This window comes from Ornithorhynchus anatinus, chromosome 3 (assembly GCF_004115215.2).
Source record: "Ornithorhynchus anatinus isolate Pmale09 chromosome 3, mOrnAna1.pri.v4, whole genome shotgun sequence".
NCBI classification, from domain to species: Eukaryota; Metazoa; Chordata; class Mammalia; order Monotremata; family Ornithorhynchidae; genus Ornithorhynchus; species Ornithorhynchus anatinus.
Window position 1 is genome coordinate 40019077 of NC_041730.1, and position 17335 is coordinate 40036411.

Sequence of the window (17335 nt, forward strand, 5' to 3'; positions counted from 1 at the left end):
GGGTAAGTCACTTAACTTCTCTGTGCCTCAGTTACCTCATCTGTAAAATGGGGATTAAGACTGTGAGCCTCATGTGGGACAACCTGATTACCCTGTATCTCCCGCAGCACTTAGAACTGTGCTGTGCACATAGTAAGCGCTTAACAAACACCAACATTATTCTTAAGAGAAAATGGAGGGCTTCGTCAGGGAAAACCTCTTGAGGAGATGTGCTTTTAATCAGGCTTTCAAGGTGGGCAAGCGACCGTCTGTGGGATATGAAGGAGGGAGGTGGGGGGATGTTGCAGGCCAGAGGCAGGTCATGGGTGAGGGGTCAGCGGTGAGATAAACGAGATCGATACCCAGTGAGTAAGTAAGCATTAGAGGTCAGTCATTTGGTCAGTTGTATTTATTGAGCGCTTATTGTGTGAAGAGCATTGTACTGAACACTGGAGAGTACAATATGACAATATAACAGACACATTCCCTGTGCCAAGTTTGAGGATCCGGTGTAGTAGGAGAGCAGTGAGGTAAGATAGGAGGGAGAAAGGTGGTGGAATGCTTCTCCAGAGTTGCTTACAATCTAGAGGGGAAGACAGACACTACTGAACCTCAGCCGTGAGCCTTCAGGAACGAGAACGCTTGCAGAGGAGTTGATTCTAGTGTTAGTGGCTTGCACGGTGCTACTTGCCCTCCCTTTTCTCTGCTAGTCACCACAGGGAGATTTAAACTAGGGGGGGAGGAATAGATTTTAATGCTTGTGGCTTATGCAGTAATGCTGAGCCTCTCTTCTCCCTATCAGTCACTGCACAGAGATATAATCCCGTATGGAGAAATTGATTCTAATGCCAGTGGTTTGTCCAGGGCCTTGTGCATGCCTGGTTCCTACCGATCGTGTTCCTCCCGGGACGTGGGCCGTGTACTGCCCCCTTGAACAGCCACACGAGGTGCCCACACGGTCCTCACCCATGTTAGCCGGTGACGGGCAGAACCGGGTCTAGAACCCAGGTCTCCTGATTCCCAGAGCCGGCCTGTTTCGCCGAGGCTGTCGACAGTGATGCCCTGTCGCTCTTATCCTCCCGAAGTTGACCAATGCAGTGCTGACCAACTTCCCCCTTACCCCGAGGCCATCGCTTAGTTCATCGAGATGATTTAGACCGACTAATCTCGTTAGGGAATCGAAAGTCATTACCAGACATGAACTGTCCTTTACCGCACACACGTTGGATGAGTTTTAGGGACGTCAGCCGTCCTCCTGTCGTGTTTATTCGCTGTTCATTTCCTTGCTCTCTCCAAAGGCTGTGATGTAACAGAAGTTTGGATGTTAAGCTAAAGGTAGAAAAAACCGGACCCTTTAAAGCATTTAATGTCCTTTAAATCCCAAGGGAATCTTCATCGGGATTTACAAAACACCAGCGGGGTTTTGGAGTATTTTGGCATCTTTGAAGATCTCCAGGAAATCCACTTCCCTACTTGAGTTGAAATCGTTAGCGCAAGGTAGGGTTTTTTGTGTCTTTTGCCTTTCCATTGGAATTTTTAGGCAGTTTGGAGCTCTTCTTCTGTTGGTAAATTTGAATTTCGAGAATTACCTGAAGGGGGGGTTTGTGACAGTGTTTGAAAAGTGGAAAATTCACCATAGTTTATTGCTTAGGCCGGGGAAGACTTAGTACAGCCATCATTATTATTATAATTATTATTACAGGGATGCTTAGTACAGTGCCTGGCACATAGTTAGCACTTAAAAAATACCACTAAAAAAAAGAAGACCATTTTGATTTCTTTAGTGAAGGCTGGTGGAAAGAGCAGCATGTGCTTGGGAGTCAGAGGGGTTCTAATCCCAGCGCTAACATAATGGTGTGAAAGTTGTCAGTGCTTGGAAGATCTTGACTTAAGCAGAGTCAGTTGACCCCCTTTTGTTCGGGGAAACATTCGTAATATTCTCCTGATCAGGTTTGTTGTGCGATTAAACCAATCACATGACAGCCGACCCTTTCAAAACATTCCATTTTCAAGAGTTTCAGAGAAGCAGCATGGCCCAGTGGATAGAGCACGGGCCTGGGAGGCAGGAAGACCTGGGTTCTTTGCCTTGTGATCTTAGGTAAGTCACTTCACTTCTCTTGAGCCCCACTGACCTCATCTGTAAAATGGGGATGAAGACTGCGAGCCCCATGTAGGGCAGGGACTGTGTCCAACCTGATTAGCTTGTATCCACCCCAGTGCTTCACACAGTACTTGGCACATAGTAAATGCTTAACAAATACCATAAAAAAAGTTTCGTTTTCCTTGTAATTCATTTCATTCATTCAGTCATATTTATTGAACGCTTACTGTGTGCAAAGCATTGTACGGAGCGCTTGGGAGCGTTCAACAGAACAATAAACAGGCACATTCCCTGCCCACAGCGAGCTCACCGTCTGCAGAATAATTAAAATGCAGAGGCGAGATCCTGTTGCAGGAAAATGAAAGACGGGTTGGAGGGGAGATATTGTGGAGAGGCAGTCTGCTTTGGTTCTTTGCTTCAGGGAAGCTTAATCAGGAAATGGTCTAGATGGCAAACTTTCAAGTAGGTCCTTTAGAAGTATCTTGGCAACAGGCTGAGGGTCATAATTGGAAGAATTTGGCTTGGTTTGACCGTGGGTGTTTACAGTGCGTTCTAGACCACTGTTCCCTTTATTTATAGGATATTTCGAGCAGAAATCAGCTGGAGGCTGAAAAGTCACTAAATCTTTTTTATTTTTTTTCCCTCTCCTCTTGCTGGATTCTTTTTTAAAAGCTCCCGAATGAGAGCAGAGTTATTAAAAGACAGTACAAAATGGATTGATGGCAGAGCTCGCCACCAGTAATCACGGGGTTGGCGAGGTCTATTCGAAAGCCAGTTTTTAAGGGCTTCGTAAATCAACCGCTCTGTCGCTCATTGACTCGTTCCTTCATTCATCAGCCGGAGGCTAAGAATCCCCCATCTGAGCTTCCTTTGTGTGGGTAGTGGGCTCAGGCGGGCCTGGATCTTTGCCCAGATAAACAGGGTGGGCGCTCACCCGTCTTGCTGTCCGCCTGCCGGAGCCCGGGCCCTACCACCTGGGCAAGGCCCCCGACCAGAGCTTCTCCCCTCCCCCCACCTCAGCGGGGGTCACCGGACAGTGCTATTTATTTATGTGAATGTCTGTCTCCCCCCGCCTAGACTGTAAGCTCCATGTGGGCAGGGACTGTGTTGGTTACGTTGTTATATCATACTCTCCCCAGCGCTTAGTACAGTCATCTGTAAACAGTAAGCGCTCAGTAAATACCATTGACCGGTTGCCGCCTAACTGAACTCTGGGAGCCACTAGACCCCGCTGTGGTGGGGCACAGGGGACAGTGTGAAGCAGCGTGACCTAGTGGATAGAGCCGTGTCTGGGAGGCAGAAGGATCTGGATTCTAATCCCGGCTCCACTACGTGTCTGCTCTGTGACCTAGGGCAAGCCATTTCGCCTCTCTTGGCCTCAGTTACCTCATCTATAAAATGGGGATTAAGACTGTGAACTCAATGTGGGACATAGACTGTGTCCAACCTGATTTGCTTGTGTCCTCCCCAGTGCTTAGAACAGTGTTTAGCACATAGTAAGCATTTAACAAATACTATTCATTCATTCAATAGCATTTATTGAGCGCTTACTATGTGCAGAGCACTGTACTAAGCGCTTGGAATGTACAAATCGGTAACAGATAGAGACAGCCCCTGACCTTTGACGGGCTTACAGTCTAATCGGGGGAGACGGACAGACAAGAACAATAGCAATAAATAGAATCGAGGGGATGAACATCTCATTAAAACAATAGCAAATAAATAGATTCAAGGAGATGTACATCTCATTAACAAACTAAATTGGGTAATGAAAATATATACAGTTGAGCGGACGAGTACTTATTATTATGAGAGTAAGCTCGTTGCGGGTAGGGAATGTGTCTGCCAACTCTGTGATAGTGTACTCTCCCAAGCGCCTAGTACAGTGCTCAACACATAGTAAGTGCTCAATAAATACCATTGATTGATAGATTGAAGGGTAGGCAGGGCTGGGAACAGGGCCTGGCTAGGGGGAGCTCTGTGGGGGGCCGGATGGAGGGTACTGAGCAGAAAAAGCGATGGGTCTCTTCTACTTCATAATCACAGTAAGACCGTAAGCTTCTTGTGGGCAGGAAATGCGTCTACCAACTCCGCTGTATTGTGCTCTCCCAAGCGCTTAGTACAGTGCCCCGCACATGCTGAGCGCTTAATAAATGTCGTCGACGATGGCCGTGATGAGGGAAGAAGGCTTCGAAGTTACCAGGGTAGGACACAAGTTGGGGTAGGCTTCAAAAGGGTAGTCCCGTCTCGACGACTGAACCGGCCTCCAACCTCTCCCTTCTTCATTCTGCTGCCCAGATCATTTTCCTAAAAAAAAGGAAAAATTGTTCTGTGTACCTATCCCACCTGTTCAAGTACTTCCAACACTTGCCCATCCACCTCTGCATCATGCAGAAGCGCCTCGGATTCAAAGCTCTCGATTGATCATTCGATGGTATTTGTTGAGCGCTCACTGTGTCCACAGCACTGTACTGAACACTTGAGAGAATACGTATCCGACAGACCAGACTCTCTCTGTCTTTTAGAGCCTTTACTGAGATCACATCTCCTCCCAGAAGCCTTAGAAACTCTCATGCCCTCACCCTCTTTCCTCTCCTGGCTGCCCCATCCTTGTAATCAGTACCACCCTGAAGCGCGTAGGAGCAGCATGCCTGCCATGTGACCTTGGGCAAGTCATTTAATTTCTCTGTGCCTCAGTTATCTCATCTGTAAAACGGGGACCGTGAACCCCACGTGGGAGGGGCTGTGTCCAACCTGATTAGCTTGTATGTACCCCAGCATTTAGAACAGTGCTTGACACATAGTAAGTGCTTAACTAATACCATCATCATTATTACTATTATTATTACTCAGCCCGCCCCCAGCCCTACAACTCTCAAATACGTGGTTTTATACCCCAGTGCTACCCTTACCTGATATTTATTTTAATAACTGTCTCCTCTGCTAGATTGTGGTCCCCGTTCTAGCAGAAATACACGTACCTCAGGATCAACATTGCCTAGTGGATAGTGCCTGGGCCTGGGAGTCAAAAGGATCTGGGTTCTAATTCCTGCTCCTTCTCTTGTCTGGTGTGTGACCTTGGGCAAGTCATTTCACATCTCTGGGCCTCAAGTGACCTCAGCTGGAAAGTGGGGATTGAGACTGTAAGCCTAATGTGGGACAGGGACTGTGTCCAACTTTGTAGATACCCCAGCGCTTAGTATAGTGCCTGGCACATATTAAGCCCTTAATGAATGCCATAAAAAATTAACTGAAAGTCTGTGCTTCTGATGCCTGCCTGGGAACAACAATAATAGTAATGGTGAAAAGCATCACAGCCTAGTGGAAAGGTCATGGGCCTGGGATTTGGAGGACCTGGGTTCTAATCCTGCCTCCGCCACTTGTCTGCCATGTGACCTGGGGTCAGTGACTTCTCTCTGTGCCTCAGTGACTTCATCTGTAAAATGGGAATTGAGACTGTGAGCTCCACACGGGCCAGGGGCCGTGTCCAACCCGATTTACTTGTATCCACTCCAGTGTGTAGTACAGTGCTTGGCACCCAGTACGTGCTTAACAAATACCAGAGTTATTATCATGTGAACCTTCTGACGTCTCGCAATTCAGCCTGCGAGAATCAGAAATCTGCAAAATCCACCCCCGGCTGTGGAAGAGTTTATTCCAAGATGCTTTTTTCCAGGCTTCCCGATCCCTGGCTTCCTCCCGGTCCCTGGGGTCTAGCCGCCCTTATCTACACAGCGGTTCTTTGTAGCCGTGGCCTTTGGTCAGACGGATGGACTTCCGAGACAAACCCGGGCTTCTCTCTGCCACTGATGTCCTCCCACCAGTGAGATCATGTTTAGGGACCACCCAGAAATCCCTCCCTGAAACGGGGAGACGAAATTAGCTTCTTTCTCCCTCTGCTCTGCACCCAGATATAAATGGACAACTGTGAGCTGCCACTGGTTTGAACTCATTTTTCCTTTTTTTTTTTCCCCTTCTTCTTCTTCCTGTTTCTCCCCCTTCCAGGTGGACAGTGACCGGCGGGAGACGGCAGGGCATGAAACAGGTTGGGAAGTGAACCGCCGCTCCTGGCTTGGCTGTGGGTGGAAATCTGAGCCCCTCTCATCTTTGATCGGATTTCCGTGTGCCTGCAGTTCTGCCTTTGGGTAAGACCTATTTTAGGCCTTGTGGCATTTGTTGTCATTCATTCATTTATTCATTCACTCAGTTCGTTCATTTGTATTTATTGAATGCTTACTGTGTGCAGAGCACGCACTGTACTAAGCTCTTGGGGTAGTACAACAAAACGATAAACGGACACGTTCCCTGCCCGCAATGAGCTGACAGTCTAGAGGGGGAGGCAGACATAGCTATAAATAAAGTACCGGTCTGTACATAAGTGCTTTGGGGCTGGGAGGGGGTGTGAATAAAGGGATCAAGTCAGGGCGACGCGGAAGGGAGTGGGAGAAGAGGAAAGGGGGGCTCAGTCAGGGAAGACCTCTTGGAGGAGGTGTGTGGCAGAAATGGGGAGGGGGCCTGAAGTGGTGGCCTCCCTCCTCGGCTCTCTCTCCAGGGTTTCACAAAATCTAAAAAGATTTTGCTCGTTGGGTCTGCATTCCCTTAGGCGGTAGTCAATTTGCCCTATTTCTAACCCATCTTAACATCCCTTTCTCCTGTAGACTGTCAGCTCGTTAAGGATAGGGATCACATCTATCAACTCTGTTGTACTGCAGCTTAGTACAGTGTTCTGAACACAGTAAGTGCTCAATAAATACCACCGATTGATTGACAGAGTGACTTCAATTGGGGCCTCCTAAATGTTGCCCACGTTTTTGTGGACTCCAGCTATGCGCACACTTCTGATCCCGAGGTGGAAAACCCTCTTTAGACCGTCCTTTGAGTTAACCTTCTCCTCTCTTCGCCCTGCCTCTTCTCTCTCCCCCATCCCTCTTTTAAGCCAATTGGAGACCCTGAGTTTTTTGCTCAGTCGAGAAAAGGTGTGACGCTAGAGGAACCAAATATATAATGATGGTGTCTGTGAAATGCTTACTATGTGTCAAGCACCATTCTAAGTGCTGGGGTAGATGCAAGCTAATCAGACTGGACACAGTCCCTGTCCCACTTATTATCTTCATCCCCATTTTATAGACAAAATAATTGAGGCCCAGAGAAGTGAAATGACATACCCGAGGTCACACAGCAGACAAGTGGCGGAGCCTGGGATTAGAATCCAGGCCCTCTGATTCCCAGGCCTGTGCTTTTTCCACTAGGACATGATGTTTCTCTAAAAATAATAGTAATTTAAAAAGTACAGTGAAAGCACTTAGTACACTGCTGTGTACGCAGAAAACACTCAATAATAACTGTGGTGTTCATTAAATGCATACTATGTGCCAAGCACTGTACTACACACCGAGGCAGATACGAGATGACCAGATTCCACATGGGGCTCACAATCTACATAAGAGGGAGAAAAGTTTAGAAACCCCATTTTGCAGATGAGGGAACTGAGGCACAGAGAAGTGAAGTCATTCGGCAGGTGTGTGGCAGAGCCGGGAATAGAACCCAGGTCCTCTGACTCCCAGGCCCGTGCTCTTTCCGCTAGGCTACACCACTTCCCTTTGGGATTTTTTTTTTTTTTGTGGGTTGCTACTGTCTGCAGGAGAGGTTGACACCCCTAGACTTCATCTCCAGCTCAGTGACATCTGCGTAGGTGGGGCCGCGGATCAGGGGGGAGGAGGGAAGGTTGGAGATGCATTTGCTGAGTTGATTTTGGGACGAGGGCTTCTGGGAGATACCAGGGTATGGGGATAGTCTGGTCTCCAGTTGGGGTGGCTGGTCAGAGAGAGACAGGGTAGCCACTGTGGACTTAGCAGGCTGGTTGGTGATTCCGCTACTGGCCGGAGGGAGTGGGGAGCGGAGGCAGAATCAAGCAGGATGCAGAGGAGTTCAGTTAGTCATTCAGTCATTCCGTTGTATTTTTTGAGGGCTTACTGTGTGCAGATCACTATGCTAATCACTTGGAAGAGTACAGTATAACAGTAAAACAGACACTTTCCATGCCCACACCAAGCTTGCAGTATGAATGCTGTTCATTCATTCATTGTCATATTTTTTGAGCGCTTACTGTGTGCAGAGCACTGTACTGATCATTTGGGAGAGTACAGTATAACAGTAAAACAGACACTTTCCGTGCCCACAGTAAGCTTGCAGTAGGTCTCTGTTCATTCATTCATTTACTCATATTAATTGAGCCCTTACTGAGTGCAGAGCACTGTACTATGCACTTGGGAGAGTACAGTGTAACAATAAATAGTCACATTCCCTCCCCAAGGTCACTAGATTGTTAGCTTGCTATGGGCAGGGAACGTAATAGTATCGTTTTCTCCCAGTCGCTTAGTACAGTGCCCTGCACAAAATAAATATACAGTAAATACTATTGATCGATTGAGGCGAAATTAGCTCAGCCAGCTATTTTTATAATTAACAGCAATTCTCGAAAGCTTGGAAACCGGTGGGTAAAGCGTTGGGGATTCGTCCGTGGACTTCAGTTATCCCAGTTCTCTGCTTCTCGAGCAGATTAAAAATTGTCTGAATGACCAGAGCGATCAGTCATCACTAGACTCCACTGTGTATCTAGATGCTCTCTGGCCGTTCTCCTCAGACAGTGGAGCTTTTTGGCCGATCAATCCCCCTGCTCTTCTTGGCAGTTTTGGACGATCCAATGGCCGACCAGAGGATGGACATTTCTTCTACAATAAGTGACTTCATGTCCCCCGGGCCTACCGACCTCATCTCCAGCTCCCTCAGCGCGACAGGGATGGACTGCAGTCGGAAACGGAAAGGCAGCTCGACAGATTATCAGTAAGCGTTTGCAGATTTGGCCTTTTTGCGGCCTCTTAACTAACCCGGCAGGACAGTAATAATAACGGTGATTGTTATGGTTTGTTAAGTGCTTACTATGTGCCAGGCGCTGTTTTAAGCACTGGACTGGATACAAGCAAATTGGATTGGACACAGTCCCTGGAACAATAATAATAATAGTAGCGGTATTTGTCAACTATGTACTATATGCCAGGCACTATATTAAGCCCTGGGCTGGATACAAGCAAATTGCATTGGACAGAGTCCCTGGAATAATAATAATAATAGCTGTGGTATTTGTTAAGTGCATACTATGTGCCACTACCCACTGGGCCATGCTGCTTCATCATGAACAGTCTCAATTGAGTCTACTGGGTGCAGTGTTTGAGGATATATAATAATAATAATGATGATGATGATGACAATGGTATTTGTTAAGCACTTACTGTGTGTCAGGCACTGTACTAAGCGCTGAGCTGTGAATACAAGCAAATCGGGTTGGAACACAGTCCTTGTCCCAGGCTCACACACTCCATCCCCATTTTACAGATGAGGTCAGTGAGGCACAGAGAAGTGAAATGACTTGCCCAAGGTCATGCAGCAGACAAGTGGCAGAGCTGGGATTAGAACTCAAGACCTTCTGACTCTCAGGCCCGAGCTCTATCCACTGTGCCAGGAGAGTCCATACCATCCGGCTTGGAGTGACTCCTGTGGGTGGTTCGAGGGTCCCGCTTTCTATAGCTCGTTGAATATCCACTGCTTCTCCTCTTCCGAAAGGATTGAGGGAGTGAGGGAGAGAAGCATCATGGCCCGGTGGATAGAGCCCGGGAGTCTGAAGGACTTGTCTCTAATCTCAGCTCTGCAGCTTATCTGCTGTGGGACCTTGGGCAAGTCATTTCACTTCTCTGGGCCTCAGTTACCTCGCCTGTAAAATGGGGATTAAGACTGTGAGCCCCATGTGGGACAGGGATTGTATCCAACCTGATGCCCTTGTATCTATCCCAGCGTGTAACAAATGCCACAATTATTATTATTATGAGTGAGGGCAGCCGATCTGGTTGCGCCGAGACCTAGTTGACGCTTCTGAACTCCTCCCTCCCCTGCACATCGGAAAGCGATCCCGAAGAGTCGGGCCGATTGCCCTGTTATTTCTCTTCAATCTGTTGGGACCCCTTCCAAGGAAGAAATAGGTAGAACCAAGGAATGCGCCTAGTTCTTGGCCCACGGGCACATCCCAGTGGCCTGGAAGGATTTTTTTGCCCCGGATGCCTCTTTGCTGAATCAATCAGTGGTATTTATTGAGCGCTTACCATATGCAGATCACTATTTTAAGCACTTGGGAAGGTACAGTACAACAGAATTAGTAGACACGTTCCCTGCCCATAACGAGCTTGTAGTGAAGAAGCACTTTTGGTCTTCCCGGTTGATATTCTTAACCCAATCTCTGTCCAAATCAGCATGGCACTGCTTTACTCTACTTCCCCTTGAGAGCAATAATGATGCCCCCACACACATCCTTCCTCGATAAAGCTCTGAAACGTCCCTCATCCTGGCCTCAAAAGACACTGGATTGCGTTCGTACGCTGGGGTAATACTGTTTTGCTTTCTTTTCAGGCTGGACGGCTTTTCTTTTGAGTAAGTAAACTCATTCACACTTTCTGTAACCACTCAGACCTCCCGGTGCCACATATGAGTGACACGGAGATAGGTGATACTGAAATTACTGGCTGTATTGGTGGGCTTATAGTGGGAAAACTGCTTTTGTGTGGCCTAATGGATAGAGCACGGACCTGGGAATCCGAAGGACCTGGGTTCCGATCCCTGATCTGCCACTTGTCTGTTGCTTGGCCTCGGTTACCTCATCTGGAAAATGGGGATCGGGACTGTGAGCCCCATGTGGGACAGGGACTGTGTCCAACCCGATTTGCTTGTATCCACCCCAGTGCTTAGTACATTGCCTGGCACATAGTAAGCACTTAAATGCCATTATTATTATTATTGTTCTGTTGCCTTATCTGTAAAATGGGGATTAAGATGGTGAGCCTCATGTGGGACAAGGACTGTGTCCAACCTGATTAGCGTATATCTATTCCAGTGCTTAGTACAGTGCCTGGCATATAGTAAGCACTTAATAAATACCATTTAAAAAAACGATTAGTTTAACGCCTCTTTGAAAGGGAGGGTGGGGCGAAATGGCCACTAAAGCATGTCACCTGCTCAGGAATTGTGGCTAAAGTAGGAGAACTTGCTGACTGGAAGAGGGAGGTGATTAAGGAGAGGAAGGGGGGAGTCAGAATGGCCACGACTGCTCCTCCCCAAGGTCATTCAAGCTCGGCGCTCTGGGGACTGTGGAGACTCGGCCCCTGACGTCTCTGATCTTTCCCTCCCAGGGCCTGTAGTGGTAGTATTTATTGAGTGCTTACTGTGTGTGGAGCACTGCATTAAGCACTGGGAAAGAATACACAGCCGGGGGGGGGAAGGTTAAACCTGGGCTTTTAGGAGAGACAGTAGGCCTGGGAACCGCTGCCTCAAGGCTCCTGCCCCGGCCTTCCCTGTCTGTCGGTTCCCGAGCACACTGGAGCCGATTTCAGCCCCCATTCTCCTCATCGAGGAAGTGGGTGAAGTCCTCCTAGCCTGGAGGAGGGTTTCCAGGCACGACCCCAGAGGAACGGGAGCTGGCCGTGGATAGAAGCCTGGCCCAGTGGACAGGGCACCGGCCTGGGAGTCAGAAGGACCTGGGTTCTAATCCCGGCTCCCCCACTTGTCTGCCGTGTGACCTTGCGTAAGCCACCTCACTTCTCTGAGCCTCAGTTACCTCATCTGGAAAATGGGGATGAAAAGCGTGAGCCCCAGAAGGGACAGGGATTGTCTCCAGCCCTATTTTCTTGTATCCACCTCAGCCCTTAGTACAGAGCCTGGCACATAATAAGCACTCAACGAAGACCGCAATTATTATTATTATTGAAACGGGGGCAGTTGTTGCAGATGGGTCTCTGGAAACGGGTGATAAAAGCTGCAAAATGACATAGCAGTGCCTCTGACTACAGCAAGGACCCCCATCAGTGTTTGTTTCGTTTTATGGTTCTTGCTAAGTGCCTACTATGTATCAGGCACTATACTAAGCGCAGGGGTAGATACAAGATCATTAGATTGGACACTTCCCTGTCCCACATGGGGCTCACAGTTGAAGTCGAAGGAGGATTTAATTCTCATTTAATCCTCAGGTGAGGAAACTGAGGCACAGAGAAGTGAAGTGACTCGCCCAAGGTCACAGAGCGGACAAGCGGACAAGCAGAACGGAGATTAGAACCCAGGACCTCTTACACCCAGGACCACACACTTTCCATTCAGGGCTTCCCTTTGTGGGGTTGCTCTTTCTCTCAGAAGAAAACCCATCTACTCTTTGGTCCTTTTTTGAATATTATTGTTTGTGTTCGAAAGGTCTGAAAAAGTTCTTCATAAACAAGAAGTGCATTTAAATACTTTGTCTTGTTTTTGCGTAGGGAAAGTATGGATACCGACAAAGATGACCAGCATGGAAGGTAAGTAGATAACGTGTCTACCAGTGCTGTTGTGTTTTTCTCTCCCAAGCGCTTAGTACAGTGCTCTGCACACGGGAAGTGCCCAATAAATACCATTAATTGATTGATTAGAATCACTTACTGGTGCATTTCAGGAGACTTTCCAGAGTGTAAGTTTCTTGCGGGCAAGGGCATCTGTCGAGGTCTTTAATCCTCCTTTTACAGATGAGGTAACTGAGGCACAGAGATTGAGTGATTTGCCCAGAGTCAGACAGCAGACAAGTGAGGGAGCCGGAATTAGAACCCAGGTTCTCTGACTTCCAGGCCCATGCCACAATTATTATTAGTAGTGGTAGCAGATGCCAAACAGCTGATGAATGTTGTTGACCGCTTTTCAGGCTGTAAGCTCGTTGTGGGCAGGGGAGGTGTCTGTCTATTATTATATCGAACTCTCCCAAGCACTTAATACAGGGCTTTGCACACAGTAAACGTTCAAAAAGTAGGGTTGAATGAATGAATGAATGCCAGATGCTGTTTCTTAGTTTGACCCACCTCCTCCACCAACTTTACCCCGTCCTTTGGAGCTGTCATCCAGGCCTCACAAATAACTTCAAAAAGCCGCTTTGTCCTCGGCACTGCAATTACTTCTGCCAATTTAACACCTTTTTTTGTTATTTGTTAAGCGCTTACAATGTGCCAGGCACTTTACTAAGCTCTGGAGCAGATACGAGATAATCAGGTTGGACGCGGTCCCTGTCCCACATGGGACTCACACTCGTATCTCCACATGAGATGAGGTAACTGAGGCCCAGAGAAGTGAAATGACTTGTCCAGGGTCACACAGGGGCCAAGCAGTGGAGCCGGGATTAGAACCCAGGTCCTCTGACTGGCCCAGGTTCTATCCACTAGGTTACGGGTCTTGATGCCTTGAAGGAGAAAACCCCGGTAATGTTATTTATTGAGGCTTTACTCCACACTAAGCACTGGAGGTCAATCCATATAAGAGAATCAGATCAGACACAGGTTCTAATCCTGGCTCCACCACTTCTCTGCTGTAAATCCTTGGGCAAGTCACTTCACTTGTCTGGGTCTCAGTTCCTTCATCTGTAAAATGGGGATGAAGATTGTGAGTCCCAGGTGGGACATGGATCTTGTCCAACCTGGTAATCTTCTCTCTACTCCAGGTCTTAGAACAGTGCCTTCCACATTCATTCTTTCAGTTGTATTTATTGAGCACTTAGTGTGTGCAGATCACTGTACTGAGCACTTGGGAGATTACAGTACAACAATAAACAGACCCTTCATTCAGTCGTATTTACTGAGCACTTACTGTGTGCAAAGCAGTGTACTAAGCGCTTGGAAGAGTACAATGCAACACTAAATGCGTGGCTCAGTGGAAAGAGCCTGGGCTTGAGAGTCAGAGGTCATGGATTCGAATTCCACCTCTACCGCTTGCTAGCTGTGTGACTTTGGGCAAGTCACTTAACTTCTCTGTGCCTCAGATACCTCATCTGTAAAATGGGGATTAAAACTGTGAGCCCCATGTGGGACAATCTGATCACCCTGTATCCCCCCCCAGTGCTTAGAACAGTGCTTTGCACATAGTAAGCGCTTAACAAATGCCACCATTATTATTATTATTATTAAATGCACATTCATTTATTCAGTGGTATATACTGAGTGCTTACTGTGTGCAAAGCACTGTACTAAGCACTCGGGATTGTACAAAATAACATTAAGCAGACAAATCCCCCAGAATGAGCTTACAGTCCAGAGGATAGTAAGTGCTTAACAGATAGGATAAAAAAAACCCACGGGCCGTGAAACACAAGAGGCTCACTATGTCAGAAGGGGAAGACAGACGCATACAGCGATAAGAACAGATTCCTCACAGCAGAAAACTACAGATGCAGCTAAGATGCCAGTGACCTGACAGGTGGCAAACCAGTCATTAAGGGTTCTCGGGCTACTGGCAGATCAGACAACAGCTTCAAGCCGAAGCTGCCAGCACAGCGCTTGGAGTGTGATGGTGGGCAGAAACTGAGAGGCCCCGGGGACCTGGGACTGTACTGCAACCTGTTGCCCACTCTGGAAAATTCTTTGGGATTGAGGGACAGCATAGCAGGAAAAGGTCCTCCCAAATGTTTTTTAAATGCTATTTGTTAAGTGCTTACTATGTGCCAGGCACTGTACTAAGCGCTGGGGTAAATACAAGCTAATCATGTTGGTCACCGGCCCTGCCCCACATGGGGCTCATAGTCTTAACCCCCTTTTTACAGATGAGGTAATTGAGGCCCAGAGAAGTGACTTGCCCAGGGTCACCCAGTGGACAAGTGGCAGAGCCGAGATTAGAACCCCAGGTCCTTCTGACTCCCAGTCCCGGGCTCTCTCCACTAGGCCACACCACCACTAGAAGAATGAAAAAACAAATCTAGGCACCAGGTCCGCTATGGGAGACAGCCTGGTCTAGAGGAGTCATGAGATCCAGCCTCTAGTTCTGGCTCCACCAAACTTGCCTGCTGTGGAACCTAGGGAAAGGCATGTGATTCCTCTGGGCCTCCCTTTCCTCATCTGTAAAATGGGGATGATGCACCTGTTTTCCTGTCTTGTGTAGGATTTGATTTTCTTTTACCTACCCCAAGATTTGGTGCCATTTTTGACACATAGCGAGCACTAAACAAGGACCCTTATTATTTCTTTTTAATGGAATTTGTTAAGCGCTTACTATGTGCCAGGCATTGTACTAAATGCAGGGATAGATACAAACTGATCAGGTTGGACACATCCTTGTCTCAAAAGGGGCTCACAGTCTTAATCCCCATTTTACAGATGAGGGAACTGAAGCCCAGAGATGTGAAGTGACTTGCCCGAGGTCCCACAGCAGATAAGTGGCGGAACCGGGATCGGAACCCTGGTCCTTCTGACTCCCAGGCCCGGGGCTCTATCCCCTAGGCCACGTTGCTTCTCTTCTCCTGTTTACTGTTGTTGAGTGATAAAATACAAAGGAAATGCCTCTCAAGACAAACTGCTTTCCCCTTCCAGGTTGGAATACACAGACCAGCAAGGCCGAATCAAAAACGCGAGGTAAAGTCTTTGCTTCTCGTATCGGAGAAGGCCAGTCAGTCGTTCAGTCGATCGTAGTCATTGAGCGCTTACCGTGTGCAGAGTACTGTACCGAGCGCTTGGGAGAGTACACTAGAACAATATCACAGACACATTCCCAGCCGACGGTCGGTCAGGGAAACCGCCATTTCCCCATTAGGAAGAAAGAATCCTGCTGTGAATATGGGAGAAAGGAGTCGGCCGGCTCCTGACCACTACAACAGAGCAGCCGACTCAGAGCTTAGCGCTTCTGGGCACCCCCGGGTGGGCTCTTGCCCCCTCCCTCCCCTTTCTCAAAGCAACCCTCTCGCGGAGCTGGGGGCAAACGCTGCCCTGCTCACCGCTGTCCTACCTGACACATTTCTTCATCCCTGGCATGAGAAAAACCAAGCATTTAGGGTTGGCTTGGTGGAAAAAAGTCTCCAAACGAGGACCCTAAACCTACTGGTGCCACATTGCCCCCGGGGCAAAGAGACTCTTTAACCGTGAAGGTGGCATTTCTTCCTGGGCAACTCCAGGGAAGCCATGGCTGTTCCCCATTGGGCTCTCCGCTGGGCCTGGAAGGGTCATCGGGCAGCCCCCCTGGAAGGAAGGACAGTAACTTTGTCAATGTCCACCTTGGGGCAGAAGCATTTGACTTGTGTACATTTCAAAGACACAGTGGGATGATTCCTGGGGGTGCAGGGAAGGGTAAAATGGAAACAGTAGCTCTCTTATGCTGGCCCTATCCAGAAAACTCTCTTCTCTTTCTCCTCTTTCTCTCCTCTCCTCTTTCTCTCTCCCTCACCTTTTTCCTCCTTCTCTGTCTCTCTCTCTCTCTCTCCTCTTTCTCCTTCTTTCTCCTTCTTTCTCTCTCTTTCTCCTATCTCTCCTCTCTCTCACCTTTCTCCTTCTCTCTGTCACTTCTTCTCTTTCCCCTTTCTCCTCTCTCTCCTCTTTCTCTTCTTTTTCCTCTTTCTTCTCTTTCTCCTTTTCTTTCCTCTCCCCCTCCTCTCTTCTCTGTCTCTCTTTCGTCTCTCCTCTTTCCTCTTTCCTTCTCTCCTCTTTCTCCTCTCTCTTTCTCCACCCGCCTTTCTCCTTTTCTTTCCTCTCTTTTTCTCCTCCCTCTCCTCCCTCTCTCACCATCTTGCAAGCAGCCTTTCAGCCCTTAAAGAGCACCTTCAAACTGGACCAGTCCCTTGGCTTGGTTCTCTTGGGGATTTGGGACCAAAGAGTTTTCGTAGGCTGTGAAAGGGGAGTGGGATAGGTATTGAAAAAATGAGGTTCAATGGGGAAAGGGAATTCGGGGCATAAAATTTTGCTAGGGCTAGAGAGCGACATAAGAGATAGTTTTTTAGTAGCCATCTCCCAAAAATGGCACCGAGCTAGAATCTACCAGTGGCTGACGCCAGAATTCTAACACTAATAAATACAGTCCTGAATCCAGTCCAGAAGGTTCCACCTCCAGGGCACCCAGAACGTGAGATGGCGGGAGCCCACCTCAACAGGCCGTTGTAATCTTTATTCTGTGGCCCTTCAGGGAAGCCCACAGTCAAATCGAAAAAAGGCGACGGGATAAGATGAACAGCTTCATCGACGAATTAGCGTCCCTAGTGCCCACCTGCAACGCCATGTCCAGGAAGTTGGATAAGCTCACGGTGTTGCGGATGGCTGTGCAGCACATGAAGACGTTGAGGGGTGAGTAGCTGTCACTCCAAGGCCAGGTGGGGTTTGCTGCCCATTCACCTCCAAGCCATTCCCAGGGAGGGGCAGGAATCTCACCCAGTTATGCTGGGATGTGGTTGGCATT

At 48.2% G+C, this 17335-nt stretch overlaps 1 protein-coding gene across 3 annotated transcripts in view; it reads left to right on the forward strand.

Moving 5' to 3' along the window:
- Positions 1-17335, forward strand: part of ARNTL (aryl hydrocarbon receptor nuclear translocator like) — a 68928-nt gene that overhangs the window by 36026 nt on the left and 15567 nt on the right. The window contains exons 2-8 of one of the 3 annotated variants that reach the window (XM_029061188.2): positions 1365-1476; positions 6086-6225; positions 8770-8923; positions 10538-10558; positions 12427-12465; positions 15487-15528; positions 17066-17223. In XM_029061188.2, coding sequence (XP_028917021.1) covers positions 8784-8923; positions 10538-10558; positions 12427-12465; positions 15487-15528; positions 17066-17223 — 400 coding nt within the window. In that variant the 5' untranslated portion in view covers positions 1365-1476; positions 6086-6225; positions 8770-8783. The remainder of the gene's footprint in view (positions 1-1364; positions 1477-6085; positions 6226-8769; positions 8924-10537; positions 10559-12426; positions 12466-15486; positions 15529-17065; positions 17224-17335) is intronic. The other 2 variants (XM_029061190.2, XM_029061189.2) reach the window with 2 other exon arrangements.